The sequence below is a fragment of the Apium graveolens genome, chromosome 2 (assembly GCF_009905375.1).
Source record: "Apium graveolens cultivar Ventura chromosome 2, ASM990537v1, whole genome shotgun sequence".
NCBI classification, from domain to species: domain Eukaryota; kingdom Viridiplantae; phylum Streptophyta; class Magnoliopsida; order Apiales; family Apiaceae; genus Apium; species Apium graveolens.
Window position 1 is genome coordinate 217,219,175 of NC_133648.1, and position 21,331 is coordinate 217,240,505.

The 21,331-nt window shown below is 34.8% G+C and overlaps 1 protein-coding gene across 2 annotated transcripts; it reads right to left on the reverse strand.

The window, feature by feature from the left end:
• Positions 1-3,116: 3,116 nt before the first annotated feature.
• LOC141708109 (putative serine/threonine-protein kinase PBL10) lies at positions 3,117-19,659 on the reverse strand. Of its 2 annotated transcripts, XM_074511592.1 has the most exons (7): positions 19,611-19,659; positions 19,275-19,353; positions 18,325-18,650; positions 18,103-18,238; positions 17,847-17,989; positions 17,615-17,738; positions 3,117-3,879 (listed from the first exon to the last, which is right to left on the reverse strand). In XM_074511592.1, exons 1-7 carry the CDS (start codon positions 19,620-19,622, stop codon positions 3,509-3,511), a joined length of 1,191 nt encoding a protein of 396 aa, XP_074367693.1. In that variant the 5' UTR covers positions 19,623-19,659; the 3' UTR covers positions 3,117-3,508. The 2 variants fall into 2 exon arrangements, with proteins under 2 accessions (XP_074367693.1, XP_074367695.1); XM_074511594.1 differs by lacking the exon at positions 19,611-19,659 and having other exon boundaries at positions 18,325-18,664; positions 19,275-19,602.
• Between the last annotated feature and the right edge of the window lie 1,672 nt (positions 19,660-21,331).

Sequence of the window (21,331 nt, forward strand, 5' to 3'; positions counted from 1 at the left end):
TCTAATGGGACAAAATGATCAGTTCACTAATACTCGTGGTCAGATTTTGTTGATGTATCCTCTTCCTGATCTCAGTCAAGCTTATACAATATTGTTACAAGATGAATATCAACGTAATTTTGTAAATACGATAACTACATCTCTTGAGGTGTTGCTATGAATGCTCGATTTGCTCCGAATCACTCACCTAAGAACAAAATTAGTCATCCTAAGCGAGAGGACAAGAAAGTGAGTGATGTTGTTTGTGAATACTGTAATCTTTCTGGTCATACACTTTGCTCTCCATGTTTATCCTGAATGGCACAGGTTAAATGGGCAACCTAAACCTAAACCTCGACTCAAAGAAATTTGTAGCAGTTGTGATCAGTTCAGTTTCTCATCCAGATAATCGGATCATACAGTTACTGCAAGACAAAGTCAAGACTCCTACTAGAGCTCCTTAGCTCAATAGCAGTGCTAATTATGTTGCAGGTAGACCTTGCTTCCATACTAGCACTGTTATATTTTCATAATCCCAATTTTGATGATGAAGAAAGAGATTAGTGACCTGGTAGATGGCTTGTACAAACTCCAGACACACAAAATTCAAAGTAACTCTGTCTCTGTTGATCATTCTTCTACTTTCACCAAAGATTCTTGTATTCAGCGGCATTGGAGATTAGGTCATCCATCTTATAGTGTGTTGAGCCATATTAAAAGTCTGTCTGTACCTTTCAATACAATACTACTCAGTCTGATCGTGAAATTTGTCACTATTCTGAACAACTCAGGCTTCCTTTTCCTGTTAGAGAATCTACAAGTACCTGTCTTTGAGATAATTCATTGTGATGTATGGGACCTTACAAACATGTGACTCTGTGGAAATTGTAATCAGTTTCTTATTTAGAGGATGATTTCTCTAGATGTACTTGGGTATTTTTGATGTCAACTAAAACTCAAGTGTTCTCTTATTAAACATTTCATCAATTATATCTCCCCTCAATTAAAAATTTAAGATCAGATAATGGTACAGAATTTACAATTTCTCATCTCCAATCTTTTCTTCACTCTCTTGGTATTTATCTGGAAATTTAGCCATTCTTACACTCCCCAACAAAATGGAAATGGAACTATAGAGAGAAAACATCAGCATTTACTAAATGTGGCCAGATCCTTAAGATTTCAATCTCATCTCCCTATCTCTTTCTAGGGAGATAGCATTTTACCTGCTACGCACCTTATCAATATGATATCTTCACCAGTTACACAATATAAATCCCCTTGTGAAATTTTATTTCAAAAATCTCAAGACTATACTCAAGTAAAAGCTTTTGGTTTTTTATGTTAAATATCTAATCTCTACTCTCCACCTGATAAATTTGCTTAAATGTGTATATTTAGGGTATCCCTTTCACAAAAAGGACTACAGTGTTATGGACTTGTCATCTAGGAAATGTTATATTTCAAGAGACCTTGTTTTTGTGGAAGATCAGTTTTCTTTTATGCATATTTCTAATTTCACTTCTTCTATCAAATCTTCAGATACTCATATGTTCACCCTATCTCGTCTTTATGAACTGTTTCATGACAATTCTTTATCTACTTCTATTTCTCCTTCCTCGGATAATCCTAGTTTTACTTCTCCTGATATGCTTCATTTCACTTATCCTGATATACCTCATTCCCCTCCTATCCTTCCCCTACTCCTGATTTACCTCTGACTGTCACAAAACCCATTAGAGTTAGAAATGTTCCATCTAAGTTTTAAAGATTTTATATGACTCCCAGGTCATCTCAACTCCTCATCTTCAGGGCTTCTGGCAGGTACATTCTCTTCCTCCACTTTTTTATATCCTTTACAGAATTTTATGTCATATCATGCTTTCTCACCATCGTAGTCTAAGTTTCTACTGCTACTGATGTTGTGCCTATACCTAGCACTTTTAAAAAGGCTGCTTGTGATACCAACTGGCTTCAAGCAATGAAACTAGAAATTCAGGCCATGGAATCCAATCACACTTGGGAATTGGTCCCCATACCTAAAGATAAATGCATCATAGACTGTAAATGGTTATTCAAGATCAAATACCTTCCTGATGGTACCATTGACTGATACAAGGCTCGGTTGGTGGCTGGGGGATTTAACCAAACATTTGGTTTAGACTATTTTGAGACTTTTCCTCCTGTTGCCAAAATGACAATGGCGAGACTTTTTGTTGCTATTGTTGCTTCAGAATTGGCCAATTACTCAACTTGATGTCGCCAATGCATTTCTGCATGGTGGTGACCTCAGTGAAGAAGTTTATATGAGAGTGCCTCTTGGTTACTTTTAACTCTCATCTATTCCAGCAATCAATGTTATAACTGCCGCTTCTGATTGGGTTTGCAAATTGGTAAAATCTATCTATGGCCTCAAGTAAGCTCCAAGATGCTGGTTCACCAAATTTTGCTCAACTTGAAAACAATATGGTTTTACTCAATTTCATGCAGATAATAGTCTATTCACTTATTATCACAAGTTTGTTTTATAGCTGTCTTGGTATATGTGAATGATATTATGATTAATAATACCAACAAGGGACCTTATTCGTTAGATAATTGATTATATTAAACAAACAAAGGTCAAAGATTTAGGCTTGCTGAAATATTTTCAGTTTGTGGGTAAACCTCGTCATAATTATCTTACTGCAGCCTATAAAGTGGAGAGATATTTGAAGGCCTCTCCAGGTCAAAGTCTGTTAATGGTTTAAAGAAAAAAAGGTACCAAACAGCCTGCATCATTTTGGAGGTGATGCGGTTAGAAATGATTGTAGCCCGCAGCTGCCATCGTTACTGTTTTTGTAAGATAAAATATCAGATATGAATGGAATTCGCATCTAGGGTTGGTAGGTTTATGATTTTTTTGTCTTTTGCAACACACCTTCACATTTTGGTTTGTTTATATTTTAATTCATACAAATTAAAATTTTGATTACAATCATATTTCAGGCAAATTAATGAATAAGTGAAACCGACGGCAGCAAATCCAGCGGCCCAACAGATATTCACACACACACACTGTGGTCTTGATATCAACATAAACATAAAATTAGATTGAAGCTAATATCTCTATTTCAAAATTTTCAAGCACATGAAGGAACTCACTAACAAATCAATAAACCACAATATATATCCATAACATTTCTACAAATACAATTATGACACCAAAATGATACGTACTCGTAATACATCCCTATACCTACACTAAATTTACAACTGTTCTTTTTCTTTTCTTTTTTTCTTCTTGTTGGTCAAGACTGTTGGTCTAGTTAGTATATAAAGCTCCACCAAAACACACTCTTTATTCTCTTGGAGAAGTGTTCAACTAAGATTAACTAAGCTTGCTTTAGTTCCTACATGGGAACTCTTAAATTCAAAACAAATCAACTCATTCGCCTGCACCCTAAATATTTTTAATCCAAATGGAAGCAGCAGGTCTTACATACACGGCAACTCCATAGTCACTCCCACATATTTTCCTTTCACCGCATTAGTTCAACCTGGGATGGGGATGCCGTTTTGGCTGGACTTCGTTTTGATAATCTTTTTCCGTTTCCCTGACCTGAAGTTGCTCCAAAGCTGTCACTACCTCATCCATATTCGGCCTTATTCTGGGTTCCACGCAAAGACATTGAACTGCAAGGTTAGCTGCTCTCCGGGCATGATCCAGTGAATACTGACCTTCAAGACGTGTATCAATAACACGGAATATCCTGCGTTTATTGTTCAGGTAAGGTTTTGCCCATTCCACCAGCCTCTGCTCTCCAGTTGGACGGTTTTTGTCTATTGCTTTCCTACCAGATAAAATTTCAAGAAGAACAACACCAAAGCTGTAAACATCGCTTTTAGCATTCAAGTGACCTGGACAAGGAAAATAGGAACATATGGTCAGATGAAATGTGCATTTTATTTTCTTATATTGATGATGGCATAAAAGGTTAGCCAGCAGAACCTAACAACAATGCAAACTGTTGTGACACCTTATCTACCTCAACCTGAAATGCAATGTATGAAACTGAGCTCTATATTATCATTGCATTTGGCTCGCGGAAAAAATCTAACATTTTTAACCAGAGCACACTCTGGGTTTAACACCTCAACAAATAAAATTTAAATAAATCTGAGCTCTATTAATAGAACTCCAGGTTAAATTTTACCACTTCTCAAAAAATCCAATAAACTTACAATTCTTGAAATAAAATACAACTAAATTACGACCATACCAACAAACTCTAAAGAAAATCTAAGAAAATACAAACCTCCTCAAAGTCTTAGCACTCGCACTGAATTCGAATACGAAAAGAAAGAGTACAAGAAAGATATCCGTACCTTGAAATCTTAGTTATCGAGAATACAGACAAAGATTTCAGCCCTAATTCCACAAACGCCAAATTCATAACCCTCCAAAAAGTTATTGATGTTCATCTCTATCTCCATCTATTTTTTCTTTCTCTCTTCTCTGTCCCTCTCTCCTCTCTTCTCCGATCAAAGTAACGCAAATCCTTTTTTTTAGCAAACATAACTCTTCTCTTCCTTCTTTCTCTCTTTTTTTATTAAAACCCTCACTCTTTTTTAATAAAAGCCTTACTATTTTTTTTAAACTAATACCCTTAAAACAATATTCAGATTATAAATATAAAAATAAACTTACACAAACTAATTTAATTACAACGCATTGACATTAATAAATAATTAAATCAAATAATCCAACTAAAAATAATTATAAAATATCGGGATGTTACATTCTTTCCTCCTTACAAAAATTTCATCCTCGAAATTTAACTTGGACACCTCTCAAAACCACGGATATAACAAAAAAAATAGTAATTAAAGAAACACGAAACATATAATAATTTTAACTAACTAATCATTCTAAAGTACACCCATACTCACACGTCGAGCCTAAAGGCAACTCTAAAACTAAAATTATATCTTACAACTGCCCAAAATTCACATATGGAGCCTAAAGGCAAGTCTACAGAATATTAAAACTCTAGCTCTGATGCCAACTTTAACACCCCAACAAATAAAATTTAAATAAATCTGAGCTCTATTAATAGAACTCCATTAAAAACTGGTTAAACTTTACCACTTCTCAAAAATCCGTTAAACTAACAATTCTTGAAATAAAATACAACTAAATTACAACCATACCAACAAACTCTAAATAAAATCAAAGAAAATACAAAACTCCTCAAAGTCTTGGAACTCGCACTGAATTCGAATACGAAAAGAAAGAGTACAAGAAAGATATCCGTACCTCGAAATCTTAGTTATCGAGAATACAAACAAAGATTTCAGAACCCTAAATCACAAGAACCCCAATTCCACAAACGCCAAATTCATAACCCTCCAAAAAGTTTTTGATGTTCATCTCTATCTCCATCTATTTTCTCTTTCTCTCTTCTCTCTCCCTCTTTCCTTTTTTTTAGCAAACCCTAACTCTTCTCTTCCTTCTTTCTCCCTTTTTTTATTAAAATCCTTACTCTTTTTTAATAAAAGTCTTACTATTTTTTTTAAATTAATACTCTTAAAACAATATTCTAATTATAAATATAAAAATAAACTTACACAAACTAATTTAATTACAACGCACTGATATTAATAAATAATTAAATCAAATAGTCCAACTAAAAGTAATTATAAAATATCGGGATATTACACTGGGGCTGTTAGGCTAAGATATTCTAAGTCGCCTTATGGCTTACAATTTTAGATTTTTTTTATTTGTCTGTGTATTAAGAAAAAGAAAATCATATTTAACAAAAAAAAATGAATCATAAGTAACTTATAAGTTGATTTCTGATTAATAAAAAATGTGTACTTACTTCGGTTACTTATTTTGACTTTTGTAATTTGACTTTATGAAATGCTTGCAAAAATTTTAAAAGTGGAGTTTTAGTAACTTACTATTAAATTGTTAATTTATATGCATAATAAGTTGAAAATTAATAAAAAAATTATCCAAACTAATATACTGTATATGAGAAGAGGAAAGATAAGAGGTAATTGCAGTTACCGAATTGGCACCCATCTCAAACTATGTAAGAAGGCGGCAATATCTGAAGACAAAATTCATTTGACTTTTTTTTAAAATTTCTTATCACGAATAAATTCTGCTCGCAGGACTGGGAAACTATGACATAAAACATAAACTATCCATCTACTGCCAAGACAACATCAGAAAAAACAAATCTACTTAAATATCGAATATATATTTAAAAAGCTGAAAAAACATCATTAGAAGTTCCTAGACTTCTTATCATGTTCTTCATTAAAACCTGTTGCAATACTAATAATAAGATTGTGACTAGTAATCTCTTCTTGGTGCTAGAAACACTTAATAAAAGAATTTAATTCAATAGAATTAGACCACTGGCTACAAGGATTAGGGGTTAACTTGGTTTAAACTATATTAAAGTAAACAGTAAATGTGATACAACCAAGGTCAAGTCCCATAAGTTCTTTCACGCACGAAGCTCGAAGGGCCTTGTTAGAATGCTAATGTAAGATATCCAAGGAGGAGTCTTCCTCTAAAACTTTATTTGTGTTGAGTGACTGATATCTTAACATGGTATCAGAGCTCAGGCTAGCAGGAGGACTGAGGTTTGACTCCATTCTACTCCCAACATTCTCACAATTTATTATGGACCCGAAAAGCAAAATTATGCCCCAAAGATGGGCGTCCGTGATCCACTTTTCGACTCATAAATGGGCTCTCGAATTAGGGGGAGTGTTAGAATGCTAATATAAGATCATAGATAGGGCCTTGCTCTAATATAAAAAACATTGGTTTATTCTCAATGGCAATGATATCATCTTTGATTTCAAATTTCAGACGGAATATTAGAGAGAGGGTTTTGGGGGAAAATACATAGGTCGCCACCATTGTCTTTGTTGGGAATATGTTGTGAACTTGATGATTACATTAACAAAACAGCTTAGTAGATTTAATTTAGTGAAAAATATAGCACTCGACGGATGATCAAATATAGTCCCGACGGATGACTCAAATATAGTCTTGACGGATGATGATTTGACATCCATCGAGTGAGTAGTTTATGTAACAATAAGTCATGTAGCACATTTCTGCAAACAACATTATATAGATTCTGTAGTAGCATATGATTCATGATGACTCTTATTAGATATGCAAAATAGGTTGATTAATTGTAAATATAAGATGTCTTGTAATTCTACATAAGTGAAATGAAGTCAAGTGTCAAATAACTACCCGACGGATGATCAATAAAGCTATCCGACGGATGACAACATGTACCCGACGGATCATCAATTCAAATGTCTTTTGACAGTGACAATACAGTCACATGCGTTGGATGTTTGCAAAAGGAATGTGGAAGCCTGTTTAACAGAAATGAAGAACAAAGAAGCATTACCATTTTCATGCAAGTTAAGAAGATTTTCAAAAATGCTGGAATAAAGTAGTGAAACAATATGGAGTTTGACTTGATAGTTTTGTTTTATTATCCTGTCTTATTACCATGTAAACTTGGTGGTATATAAACCAAGTGTAGCTAGTAGAACAAATAACTAAGCAAACACTTTTAGAAGAGAAATAGAAAAAGCTGTAACTGTTAAGAATTTCTGTAGTTGTTTGTTCACTTGTAAAGCAGCTGTGAGACAATTTGTTCTTCACAGAGTTCTTAATTCGATATATATATATATATATATCTGGTGTATACTTTCAAATCCACCACAAAGTTTTAAAGACTTGTATTTTTACTACTTTGTGTTTTTGATTTATTTAACTTGTGATTCCGCACCTTGCAAATCAAAACACTTATATATATAGTTTGAGTTAGAACATTCTATAGTTCAAGAAAAAGTTTACTAGAATTACATTCAACCCCCCTTTCTGTAATTCTTGCTGTATTGTTAGGGACTAACAATTGGTATCAAAGCACGCTCTTGAAGCATAAAGAGTTTAAAGATCACAACAAACAGCAAGATGAACAAGAAGGATGTTAGCGTCAAGATTCCTTTTCTGGACAAAGATAATTACCATCACTGGAAGGTAAAGATGCATCTTCATTTACTTTCTCAAGATGAGACCTATATGGATTGCATAGAGAGAGGTCCTCATGTACCAATGAGAGCTGCAACTGGAAATGAGCCATCAGTTCCCAAACCAAGGCATGAATGGTCAGATCCTGATATTGAACAAGTCAGGAAAGACAAGACCATGAATATTCTGTTCAATGGAGTTGATGGTGACATGTTTGATAACATCATTAACTGCAAGACAGCCAAGAAAGTTTGGGATACCATTCAAATAATCTGTGATGGCACTGAACAAGTTAGAGAAAACAAGATGCAGTTACTAATTCAGCAATATGAGCATTTCCACTGTGAAGAAGGTGAAACTCTCACTGATATCTTTAGTATATTTCAAAAGCTACTAAATGCTCTGAAGCTGCATGGAAGAGTCTACCAAACCAAAGATTCTAACCTCAAATTCCTGAGATCCCTTGCAAAAGAATGGAAACCAATGATAGTCTCCTTGAGAAATTGACAAGAATACAAGGAGTTTATACTAGAGAGACTGTATGGCATTCTAAAGACTTATGAGCTTGAAATAGAGCAAGATGAAAGAATGGAGAAAGGGAGGAAGAAAGGAGGGTCCATTGCACTGGTTGCTGAGTTAGAGAAAGAGAAAGAGATGAAGATGGAAGCTGTTGAATCTACATCAAAGGTCTGTGAAAGCAAGGGAAAAGGGTTGGTAGCTGATAATGAAGATCCATTGAGTCAAGATGACATGGATGATATTGATGAACACTTAGCATTCTTATCCAGGAGGTTTGCCAAGCTCAAGTTCAAAAAGAACTTTGGAGCTGCTAAGCCAAATAGAAACATGGTGGATAAATCAAAATTCAAATGTTTGAATTGTGGCTTAGCTGGTCATTTTGCAAATGAATGCAGAAAGTCAGATTCCAAGAAAAAGTTTGAGCCTGTTGATTATAAACGGAAGTATTTTGAGTTGCTCAAGCAAAAGGAAAGGGCTTTCATAACACAAGAAAATCACGGGGCAGCTACTGGACTAGATGAAGATGAAGATACAAGTTATGTCAACCTAGCCCTAATGGCCAAGTCTGATGAAACAGAGACAAGTTCTTCAAGTAACCAGGTAATCACCACTAACCTTGCAAATTTATCTAAAGCTGAGTGTAATGATGCAATTAATGACATGTCTACAGAATTATATCATTTGCGTGTTACACTTAAGTCTCTCACTAAGGAAAATGCTAAAATCAAAGAAAACAATTTGTTTTTAAGTGAGAGGAATAATGTGCTAGAGTCTCAGTTTATTGAATTTGAAAAATTGAGAATAGAATGTAAGATTGCTAAAGATGAATTAACTGAGTCCTTGAAGAAAGAAGAGATTTTGAAGAATCAGCTTGAACGAGAACAGGAGGTGATTAATGCATGAAAATCATCCAGAGATGTCCATGCTCAAATCATCCAGAGGTATTGAATCTTCTTAGCCTATGCAGCCCATGCCAATTTCAAGATCTATCAAATGGATGTCAAAAGTGCCTTTCTAAATGGAGATTTGGAGGAGGAAGTCTATGTCAGTCAGCCTCCTGTTTTGAAGATCCAAATCTACCTGATCATGTATACTATCTTTTGAAAGCACTTTATGGATTGAAGCAAGCACCTAGAGCCTGGTATGACACTTTGTCAAAGCTTCTTTTAGAGAATCACTTCACTAGAGGTACTGTAGACAAAACTTTATTCTTTAGAAATATTAATGGCTCTAGCATACTTGTTCAAATTTATGTAGATGACATTATTTTTGGCTCTATAGATGAAAAACTTTGCAAAAAGTTTGCCAAATTGATGCAAAGTATGAAATGAGCATGATGGGAGAACTAACTTACTTTCTTGGTTTACAAGTTAAGCAAGTTAGTGATGGAATATTCATTAGTCAAACTAAATACATTTATGATCTTTTAAAGAAGTTTGAACTAATGGATTGCACATCTTCAAAAACTCTCATGGCCACTACAATTAAACTTGAATTAAACACTACTGAAAAGTCTGTGGATATTTCAAGTTATAGAGCAATGGTTGGCTCACTTCTATACTTAACAACTAGTAGGCCAGATATAATGTCTGCTACATGTCTTTGTGCTAGATTTCAGGCTGATCTTGGAGAATCTCACTTAGTAGCTATTAAGAGAATTTTCAGATATCTCAAGGGAACACCAAAACTTGGCATTTGGTACACTAGAGATTCTGGTTTTGATCTAACTAGTTATTCAGATGCAGATTATGTATGTTGTAGAATTGATAGAAAAAGTACAACAGGAACCTGTCAATTTTTAGGAAACAAGCTTGTGTCCTAGTTCAGTAAAAAGCAAAATTCAGTTTCTACTTCTCCAGCAAAAGCTGAATATATTGCTGCTGGCAGTTGCTGTGCACAGATTTTGTGGATGAAAAACCAATTGCTAGACTATGGTCTGCAAGTGGAAAGAATGCCTATTTTCTGTGATAACACAAGTGCAATTGTCATCACTGAAAATCCAGTACAACATTCAAGAACAAAGCACATAGACATCAAGTATCATTTCATAAGGGAACATGTGATGAATGGTACTGTGGAACTACATTTTGTTCCAAGTGAAAAACAACTTGCAGATATATTTACCAAGCCACTGGATGAATCCACCTTCTCAAGGTTGGTAAGTGAGTTAGGTATACTTAATTATTCTTGAATTATTTCAGATATTTTTGCAAGTTGTAATGCAACCAGAAATTTAATTGATTTTCCTGCCTTGGATGAAATTTTGGCCAAGTCAAAATTTACATCCTGACGGATGATCATTATCCATCGAGTTTGATTATCAGTCGGAATAGAATATCTAAAATTCAATTATTTTTCTGGATTATTTTAATAACCCGACGGATCAGATGTTTTATCCTCATTCGTCGAGTTGTCCAAATCATGGCCGTTAATTCTCTGAACATCATCCATCGAGTTTACTTACAGTCTGTAAGTATATTTCTACGGATGGTTGATCGAATTTTGACAGTTTATTTTAATTTAAACGGCTATTTTGGGCAAATTTGATTGGTTCTTTATCACTTTTGTCAGTTTTTTTTAGAGTATAAAAGCAAAATTCATTTTCATTACTTTTCTTTTATCATTCTCAATTCATCTGCTCTAACTTCTTTCTTTCTCAAAAGCAATTACCCTCTCTCTCTCTGCAATTTTTACTCTCTAACAATGGCACCAGTCGTCAAAATCATGTCTCAAACTGGCTTTATCTATGAGAAAAACAATTTCACAGCTCTAGTGAACAAGGGGATTCAACAGTCAGGCGACTACCACAAAATGATGGATTTTGTGCAAGGATTTAAGCTCAACTATGCCATGCTAGAGTCTCCCACTATCTACTGTGAGGTTGTGGATGAGATATGGACAACTGCAGTTTACAACTCAACTGACAAGACCATCACTTTCACTATTAAAGGTAATGAATTCTGTGTTAATAGTGACATTGTTAAAGCATGCTTTAGGATTCCTGATAATATTGTCACTACTCCACACACAAACACTGATATTGTTAACATGTTAAACTCCGTGGGTTATGCACTCACCATCTCTAAATTAAGTGAAATTAGGAGATTTGGTCTTAGAAAAGAATGGAGTTACCTGTGTAATGTAGTTACTGAAGTATTTTCTGGTAAAATTATCAATTTTGATTATGTTAATATCTCCATGCTCAACATGCTTTACATGCTAGTAACTGATAAATACTTCAATTTTAGTGATCTTGTCTTGTTTGAGTTGGGGTTTAAGTTAGGGGAGCTTAATAAGAGGGGTAAGAGTGTTTATTATGCTAGATTTTTCATGATGCTTGCTAACCACCTCTCTGAGGACATTGTGATTGAGAACCCAACCAACAAGTTAAATTGTTGGGTTCAAGAAAGAAGAATTGTTGCAGATCTCAATAGAGCAGATCACCACAAAGAGGTGTCACTCTTCTACTTTCCAGTAATGGAGGCACCTCAGGTAAGTGAGGTAATTTTAACTGTCTCTACTCTTCCAACCTCAAACATTTCTTTGCCTTCTAGTGTAGCAGTGGCATCTGTGTCAATGACCAGACAGATGCCTACCCAAGCTACCAAAACCAAAGTTTCAAAAAGAAAGACAAAGAAAACCCCCTCGGGTGTCTCTCAAAAGATGTCAGTTGTAAAATCCACTAAACACAAAGAGGGGAGTGTGAAGGTGGGAAACACAAGTGAGGGACAGGGTAAAAATCAAAGAAGCCCTAAGAATAAGGATGGTGAGCATAGTGTACCCAAACCAAGCCACACCACAGTTTCCCAACAAACCGTGGTTGTTAATAAGGATAAAAGCTCAATTCTAGTTTCATCCTCCCAAAAGGATGTACTATTGAAACAAGCTCTCAACCAGGAGCACAGAACAAAAGGGATAGGGACACAAGTTCATCACAAACTTACACAAGAAAGAAGGAAACTAAAACCCTTGGGGATGCACAGGGTACACACACAGTGCAAACTAGAGCTAAAGACCCAGTCACTGCACCATCTCAAAGTCAAATTGATGTGGCTCCAACAAATGTGGAGTCACAGCCAAAATCTGTACAAATTGAAACACCTCAAACACCAAATTCTCCCACACTCTTTGGATGTTGACATGATTCAAACATCTCAACCATATTCTCCATCCTTAACTCTGTTGGAGAAGCCAAAAATCCATGCAAGTGAGCATCATCTTCTAGATGATTTGTTGGCTCACTTGCCATTTCTTTCTGAGACTGTTGAGACATATGTGCCAAAATTTTCATCAATCTGCACAGAGTCTAAAATAGTCTCCACTCCACACTCATTCATTTCTACTCACTCGATGGATATTGTTCATCCGTCGAGTAGTGATTGTATCCCGACGGATGTGCCTAACAGCAGTCATCCGTCGGATAGTCAAATTACTAACCCGATGGATATTTCTCATCCGTCGGGTGTCTCTGCACAACTCCAAAGTTCAACTATAGTTACAAGTGCAGATGACTTGGTAATTGTGCAATCACTATTAGGATTAAGGCAAGGTAGTGACTTGAGTGAGAGTCTGGGTTGCTCCCAGGAAAAAAGAGAGGAAAATAGTGGTCCAATGCAGTCCATTTCTTCAGGACTGGCAGAAGTGAGTGTGAGGAGTCCCACCTTAGATGGTGAAGGTGAGGGTGTGATGGTGGGGAGCCAAGGTGAGACCTTGATGCAAGAAAAGAGAGAGAATGAGAGAAATGCAGGTACTGGAGATATAAGGGTGAATGTCATTGTAAGTGAGTTAATGAATGTCCAGGATGCAGACAGGGAGGGACTATCTCAGCAAACTCAAACTGTTATAGATTCTATCTCCTTGGATGCTGAGACATTTACTCACCCTGTTCCAGCATATCAACTTCTAGCTGAACAGGGTAATGACAATGCAGAAAGAATGCTCAATTTGGTGCACACCACACAGTCCATGCAAAGAGTTAAGGATGCCATCACAGCTTTGCCCTCAACAGCTGGTCATGTTGATTATGAGACTAGTGGACATAGGGGGAGAAGTAGGCCCTAGTTCTAGATCAAGCATGCCATCATGGGCTTTCTCCAAGAATTGTGATGATCACCATTTCAAGACCACACTCATCCAACTTATCAGCCAAACACAGTCTGCATTTCAATCAACCACAAATGCTAGCACCAAGAAGCTTCTGCAAGCACATCTTGCTTCTCTCCAACTACAGCAAATCTCAGGCTACCAATAAAGTCAAAATGTCTCCCTCATCAAAAATGAAGTTGATCAACTTAAGAAAGACATCTCTGACAAGTTGGAAGCTAAACTTCCAGAAGCCACAATGCTTGACATCAAAAGACAACTCAGGAAAAACTCTGATCTTGCAACCAAGGTGGATTCCTTGGACAAAAGAATGGTTGCTATGGAAGCTTCTCTTACAGCAATCCATCTACACCAAGCTCAATAAACAGACTTGCTTCAGAAACTGGTGGCTGCACAGACCTCCTTCACTACTCAACTTGCTGATAACAAAAAGGGGGAGAAAGAGAGTTCTAGGAGTGAGGGGGAGCAAAAAGTGCTAAACATTCAAGTGAATAAAGCAATTGTGCCAACAACTGCTTTCACAAAGCCACCAGCTAAAGATAGCATTGATCTGATAAATGAAGCAGCAGCCACTTTGAGAGCAGCTGAGAAGAAGCAGTTTAGTCCAATCAACTGGGAGAAAATTGATGAGGATATTCAAAAGAAATTTGGTCTAGCAAAGAAGCCAGAAAAATCAGTCATTCATCACTCTCAAGTCAGGCAAATTTCTATGAATGATATGAGCATGAACTATCTGGAGAGAGGCCAGGCATCCTGCATCAAATCCCCAAAGGCAGATCTAATCATGAAGCCAAAGGTGAACTACCCAAAGTCTTCACTCAAGAACCCTTTGGACACAGTGTATGAGACACCAAAGCCTGATGAGAAGAAGTTGTTGGCCAGGTCTATAGCATTCTACAAAGATCCTGCAAATTCAGCTCTAAAAAGGAGAATTGCCAAGGTTTTCAGAAATGGTAAGGAAATTTGTGTGGTGGCTGGACACCCTCAATTTGTTGAAGCAAAAAGGGAAGAAAATGCAAGATTGAAGCAAGAAAAGAAGCAAGCTGCTCTAGATGCTAAAAAACTCAAACAAAAGAAGGAGCAAACTGCTATCTTGGCCAAGTCGCAAGCTTTGAAACCCACACAACAAATTCCTGAACAACCATCTGAAACCACTGGATCTAAAGATCTGAAAATGCAAGAAGAATCACAGCAGAAAAGAAGGTTTAGATACAAACTTCATTCCAAGAGAAAAGTGAACTGATGAAGAGGAATTGGAAGATTAGTTTCTCAAAAAGTCTACTTCTACAACTCAAACATACATGCCTTCTGTGGCACATGAAGAATTTAAGATAGATCCATCCAAGAATTTCCATGGCGAAATTCCAAAGGATGAGCCAATAAACTGGGATAGTCTACCAACTCCTGAACTCAATCTACCTCATTTCATGAAGCCAAAGAAAACAAAGACCAGAGCATTCAAAAAAGTGAAACCCTCAACTCTCAGATCCAAGTCCCTAATCAAAGCTCAAACCAAGGTCAACAAGGGAGATATCATGTACATCTGTGACATCAAGGAATTCTCTAATCTAAATCTCTATCTACATGAACTGGAAGAAGTAGAGGGATTGATACTTACAAGAATCTACCTGAAAGGTTGGTATTCAAGTACAAGGGAGGAAAAGAGATAACATGGCCACTTCACGGGATTCTTCAAGAGAGCTAATCTATACTGATAAAAGTCTATTCATCTTTCAAGAAGAACTTTAGATTCAATGTGACAGCTAGAAGACTATTTCTAAAGAAGATTGAAGAACTGAGGAGTATTAGAACCAAAGATGCACTTCCAAAGACTTTAACTATTCCTTACACAGGAAGTAGAGTGCATCTAAGGCCCTACTAGCTGATGGAATTCTTGGATGATAAGGGAGTTAGAATATTGTTCAGACTAGAGGACCAACTGAGCATCTCTAGCAATGAGACTCTACTGGAAATGCAAGAAATGCTAGATCTGTCAGAAGCTGATGAACTTGAATTCCACAGACAGCTTCAAAATCAGATAGAAGAAAACAACAGGAAGCTTGGAAAGAAATCCAGACCATCAAGGAAATTGATCAATCTGCTCAGACTAGAGGAGCACCTTGAAAATGGCTGTGAGCAAATCTTTGTACACTTTGTCTTGTAAATTCTTCAATAATTATTGCAGCACTTTTTAGTTTTATCTACTACCTTTTAAATTTGTATTTTTAGGGTGTTTTGTTAGCATCAAGTTTCTCTTAATTTATGGCTACAATTCTAGTAGGCATAAATTGGGGGAGATTGTTCGGAATATGTTGTGAACTTGATGATTACATTAACAAAATACCTTAGTAGATTTAACTTAGTGAAAAATGTAGCACTCGACGGATGATCAAATATAGTCCCGATGGATGACTCAAATATAGTCCCAACGGATGATGATTTGACATCTATCGAGTGAGTAGCTTATGTAACAATAAGTCATGTAACACATTTCTGCAAACAACTTTGTATAGATTCCGTAGTAGTATATGAGTCATGTTGACTTTTATTAGATATGCAGAATAAATTGATTAATTGTAAATATAAGATGTCTTGTAATTCTACATAAGTGAAATGAAGTCAAGTGTCAAATAGCTACCGATGGATGATCAACAAAGCTACCCGACGGATAACAAACATGTACCCGACGGATCATCAATTCAAATGTCTTTTGACAGTGACAACACGGTCACATGCGTTGGGTGTTTGCAAAAGGAATGTGGAAGCCTGTTTAACAGGAAATGAAGAACAAAGAAGCATTACCATTTTCATGCAAGTTAAGAAGATTTTCAAAGATGCTGGAATAGAGTAGTGAAGCATCATGGAGTTTGACTTGATAGTTTTGTTTTATTATCCTGTCTTATTACCATGTAAACTTGGTGGTATATAAACCAAGTGTAGCTAGTAGAACAAATAACTAAGCAAACACTTTTAGAAGAGAAATAGAAAAAGCTGTAACTGTTAAGAATTTCTCTGCAATTTGTTTGTTCACTTGTAAAGCAGTTGTGAGACAATTTGTTCTTCACAGAGTTCTTAATCCGATATATATATATATATATATATATATATATATATATATATATATCTGGTGGATACTTTCAAATCCACCAGAAAGTTTTAAAGACTTCTGTTTTTATTACTTTGTGTTTTTTATTTATTTAACTTGTGATTCCGCACCTTGCAAATCAAAACACTTATATATATAGTTTGAGTTAGAACATTCTATAGTTCAAGAAAAAGTTTACTAGAATTACATTCAACCCCCTTCTGTAATTCTTACTGCATTGTTAGGGACTAACAGCCTTCTTTGTGAACACAATTTTATCTTAATACAATTTATTCTGCTTCTCACTGGTATAAAATATTCAATTTTGTAAAGCATGCTTGACCTGTTGTTAATTTTTGGACTTCTGCACCTTGTGGAGAAGCTACTGCTGCTTTTTTGTACTACGGCATGGCACAGCAGTGCCAATGCCCATTAAGTAATTGGTACAACCTTTGAGCACTTCTGCTGTTCTGCATGCTTCTGTTGTTTTCTGGCACACTACTGCTTGCAATTGCTTGGATTTTCAGTCATTTGGTGGTTGTTTTTATTGGTTTATCAGTATATTTTTTTAGCACACACTTCAAATTTGTTTATTTTCCATTTAAAGAGGCTTCATATGTATTGACAATATGATTTTCTTTTTAAACAAGCATGCAAATCGGTTTTAGGGCAGTGATATTATGTTGTTTCCAGCCTTTACACATTTTTAATTGGTTGCATCTTATTGTTGTTCTTTATCTCCTTGTACCCCCATTAATTTTAACAGACGCATCACCTCGTACGAAAACAGTTGACAAAAAAGAAGATACACTTGACTGAAATAGTGGTAAAGAGACTTTAAGTAATTAACCATATGGATTTACCTGTGGACATGTACTCTGGAGCAGCATATCCGTAGGTGCCCATGACCCTGGTAGAGACATGGCTTTTATCATCATCTGGGCCATCTCTTGCCAAACCAAAATCAGATAGTTTTGCATTGAAATTCTGCAAGTTAAACAAAAAAGAAGAGTGAGAGCACATCCAATTAAAAATCGTGTAGAACCATTGTCCACCATTTGCAAAAAAAAAATTTATGCTTTTAAACGTATATACCGAGTCCAACAGAATATTTGAAGTCTTGAAGTCCCGGTAGATAACTTTAGTTTCGGCACCATGAAGAAAAGCTAATCCCCTTGCTGCGCCCAGTGCAACTTTCATTCGGAGGCCCCAAGAAAATGTCTCGTAGCGTGATCCTCCTATTTCACAAGGAATTTGATGTGTTACTCATATACGGACAAACAGATTAGATTTTGGAAGAAGTCAATCAGAACATAGTGACATTAAATGATATCTGTATGTGATAACTTACTCCTGAATAAATGATTCTCCATGCTACCCTTCGGCATAAACTCGTATACCAGAAGTCTGTGATCATCCTCTAAGCAGTAACCAATCAATTTTACAAGATTAGGATGGCGCAGCTGCCCAAGATAGTTGATTTCCGCCTATACATCGAAGGATATAACAGAATATTACAACTTTTCTACAGGCACTAGATAAAAGAAGTTCTATTTTAACAGTTCTTGCTTACCAGCCATTCCTTGTGCCCCTGGAGCCCGTCTTGATTAAGCCTTTTTACAGCTACGACAATCCCAATTCCAGGCCTTGATGCTGCAAGTGAGTGTTCATCAACCCATCCTTTGAAAACAGAACCGAACCCTCCTTCCCCTAGTACACTATCAGGACGGAAGTTCCTTGTTGAATTTTTGAGTTCGTTATATGTGAAGCTTTTCAAATTGCCAGACTGCAAGATCTCACCCTCGCTCCTAGTTGTTGCAGGTGCAGATATTGATGATCCCTTGCTATTCGAGTATCCAGTATTACTCCCATCATTGCTTACATACTTAGAATCCTCTCCTAAAAACATATTTCTTTAATCATGTAAATATGTACTGACCAATAACAGTAGAAACACGTGAATTTTATATCTTGTGCACTATCTCCTCAATATTCGGTTTGATCCTACACCATTTCTCTCGATGAATTTTATATCTGGACTTTATTTGCACCAAATTGATATTTCAGAAAACAAAATCTAGAACAAAAATTTCATGACTTCAACGCTAGTTCTCCAATTATATATAGGATTTCAAGTTGTATCATTGATATTTCGAAATGAGCAGTATGCCAAATTTTCTAGACAAATATTCTCTAGGACCAGCAACTACAAAATTGGTCGATGAAAATGTATGTATCCCGTAACTAATATTCATTGTAAAAAAACAAAATTACTTAACAAAGAAACAATATTTCTTATCCTAAAAGCAGGCAAAGTGCAGTTACCCTGTGAGATTACATAAATGTTTTAACAAGAAATATACTAACAGCATAACATGTTTAAATTGTTTAGAAAGTCAATAATTAAGTTGTGTGGAGCATTTTAAACTAAATACTACAAATTATGATGTACTTTACAACATTAAAATAGTTGAATAAGAAACAAGAAGAAAGAGTAGAGTCATGAATAATAAAAATACATACCAGTATGAAATTGGGTATCAGTCTTAATTTGATAGCTCAAGCAAATCCCCATCAAAACCCAACACAAAATCTTATGTATCTGAAAAAACAAGAAAAAAAATGAAAGCTTGATGTTATACACATACACACACACCCAAGTGAAAATCTTGGATTAGAACCCAGAAAGAAAGAAAGGACTTGGATTGAGAAATGATAAAGATGGATAAAGAAAGGATGATGATGATGATGATTATGACAAGGAAAATGTAAGAAGAATGAGAGTTTTTATGTGATTGAGATGGAGCTTTGTGAAGTTGGCGGTGACTACATAAATTCGTATTTCTTAATTTATTTCACCTCTTTGAGCATCTACGACCAACATCACCTCATCTGTTAGCTAAAAAGTGCTAAAAAGTCTACATGACACTATATGTCACAGTTATATATATATTAGCTAAAAAATATATTACTCCAACCATGTTACCTCTAATCTGTTAGCAAAAAAAATAGATATCTTTTATCTCATCTTCTATATCTGTTGATCATATAGCCATTAGTTAAAATATACACGTAAGCTTTCTGTCAACTTTCTATCTTATTTTAACCTAATAACTTTGCACATCAATACACAGGTATATTCATATTATATTTATATTATATATATATATGTTGAAATTTTTATTTCATATTTAATATTTTAACTTTATGTTATATTAAATGTTAAAATATGATTTTTTTATTGACCAATTTTATTAATTATTATAATAAACATTACATAATTATAAAAATATTAATAAATCTAATCTAATCTAATATAATAAAATGTAATATAAATTTAAATATAAAATTTTATTATACATATAAGTATATATTTTTTAACACATATAAGTGTCTTTTATAATTATATAAATATATATTCAATATTTTTTCATTAAATAATTTTTTTATTTTTACTTGTATGTAATTAAATATTTAAATTTATTTCAACATGTGAAATTTTCATATATAAAATAATTTGAAAATACATATAGCATATTATTGTTGAATTTAGCTAATAACAACATAGCAAATAACCTTACATATTCAACAAAATTTTAGATAAAGTAATTTAACTAACCATTATGATTGGAGATTCTTATATATAGCTTCATTCAATCATTTGCTTTAAAAAGTTTCTTTAATTCTTTGTGGGTCGTTAAATATTACTTTACTACTCGATTATTAATTAATTAATTAAACAAAACAGAATGTGTATTACACATCACAACGAATATCGTCAGTTGAGGTTTGTTGAATTTATGTAGTAATTATGTCTAACTTATTCTCAACGTATTTTATATTTTGAGATATCCAGCATGATCTACAAATATTTTCTTAGAAGGCATTTATTAAATTTTGAGAGATATTACTTTATTTTTAAACTCTTAAGGGAACACTTTTACGATCCTTTAATTATTTTACTTAATTTCTAATAATAAATAATATAAAAAATTATCTAAAGAGGACACGTGTTTATCCCTTAAATTCTCCCCAGGATACTCGCTTCGCTAGCCTAGTTTGCTGATGTCTGGTCAAAGTCCAAGCCGGTATAGTTAAAAGTCATCGGATTTATAAAACAACAAGGAAGCTCTGTTTTTTTTATTAAATCTACGTAGTTTTATGCCAAGTATACAACTTTTGCAAAATCGTTTTTATTTGGAAAACGAAAATTGATTCTTTGCTTTGTCTACAGTTGCAGTGTAACCTGAATTCATTTTTAACAAATTAGTTTTGTTACACCTTGGACAACGGACTTGGAATAAACAATGAAGATCCAAGAAGACTTATTAGAATAATTAGTATGTGACATTTGTTTTGAGTCTCAAGAAGCCCACTTATAATAGATAGCTCATTTGGGACTTCCTATAAATATAAAGGAACAACCTCTTTAAGGGTAGGTCAATTAAATAAAGAAAATACCTCCTTAAAAATTAGTCTTATATATTAATAATACTTTATACTTATCATTTAGCGCTAGAAGGAGTTTTACTCTGAAGATCCAACCAAAATATGATCGTGGAAGAAATTAATCTGGCAAC

Bases quoted from the DNA above. Each gene is read 5' to 3' on its own strand.
- LOC141708109 (XM_074511592.1), bottom strand. The intron at 18,239-18,324 runs GTAAGCAAGAAC...TTCGATGTATAG, and splicing joins AGGGGCACAAGGAATGGCTG to GCGGAAATCAACTATCTTGG. The intron at 3,880-17,614 runs GTAAATCCATAT...TTCCTTGTCCAG, and splicing joins TCCAGAGTACATGTCCACAG to GTCACTTGAATGCTAAAAGC.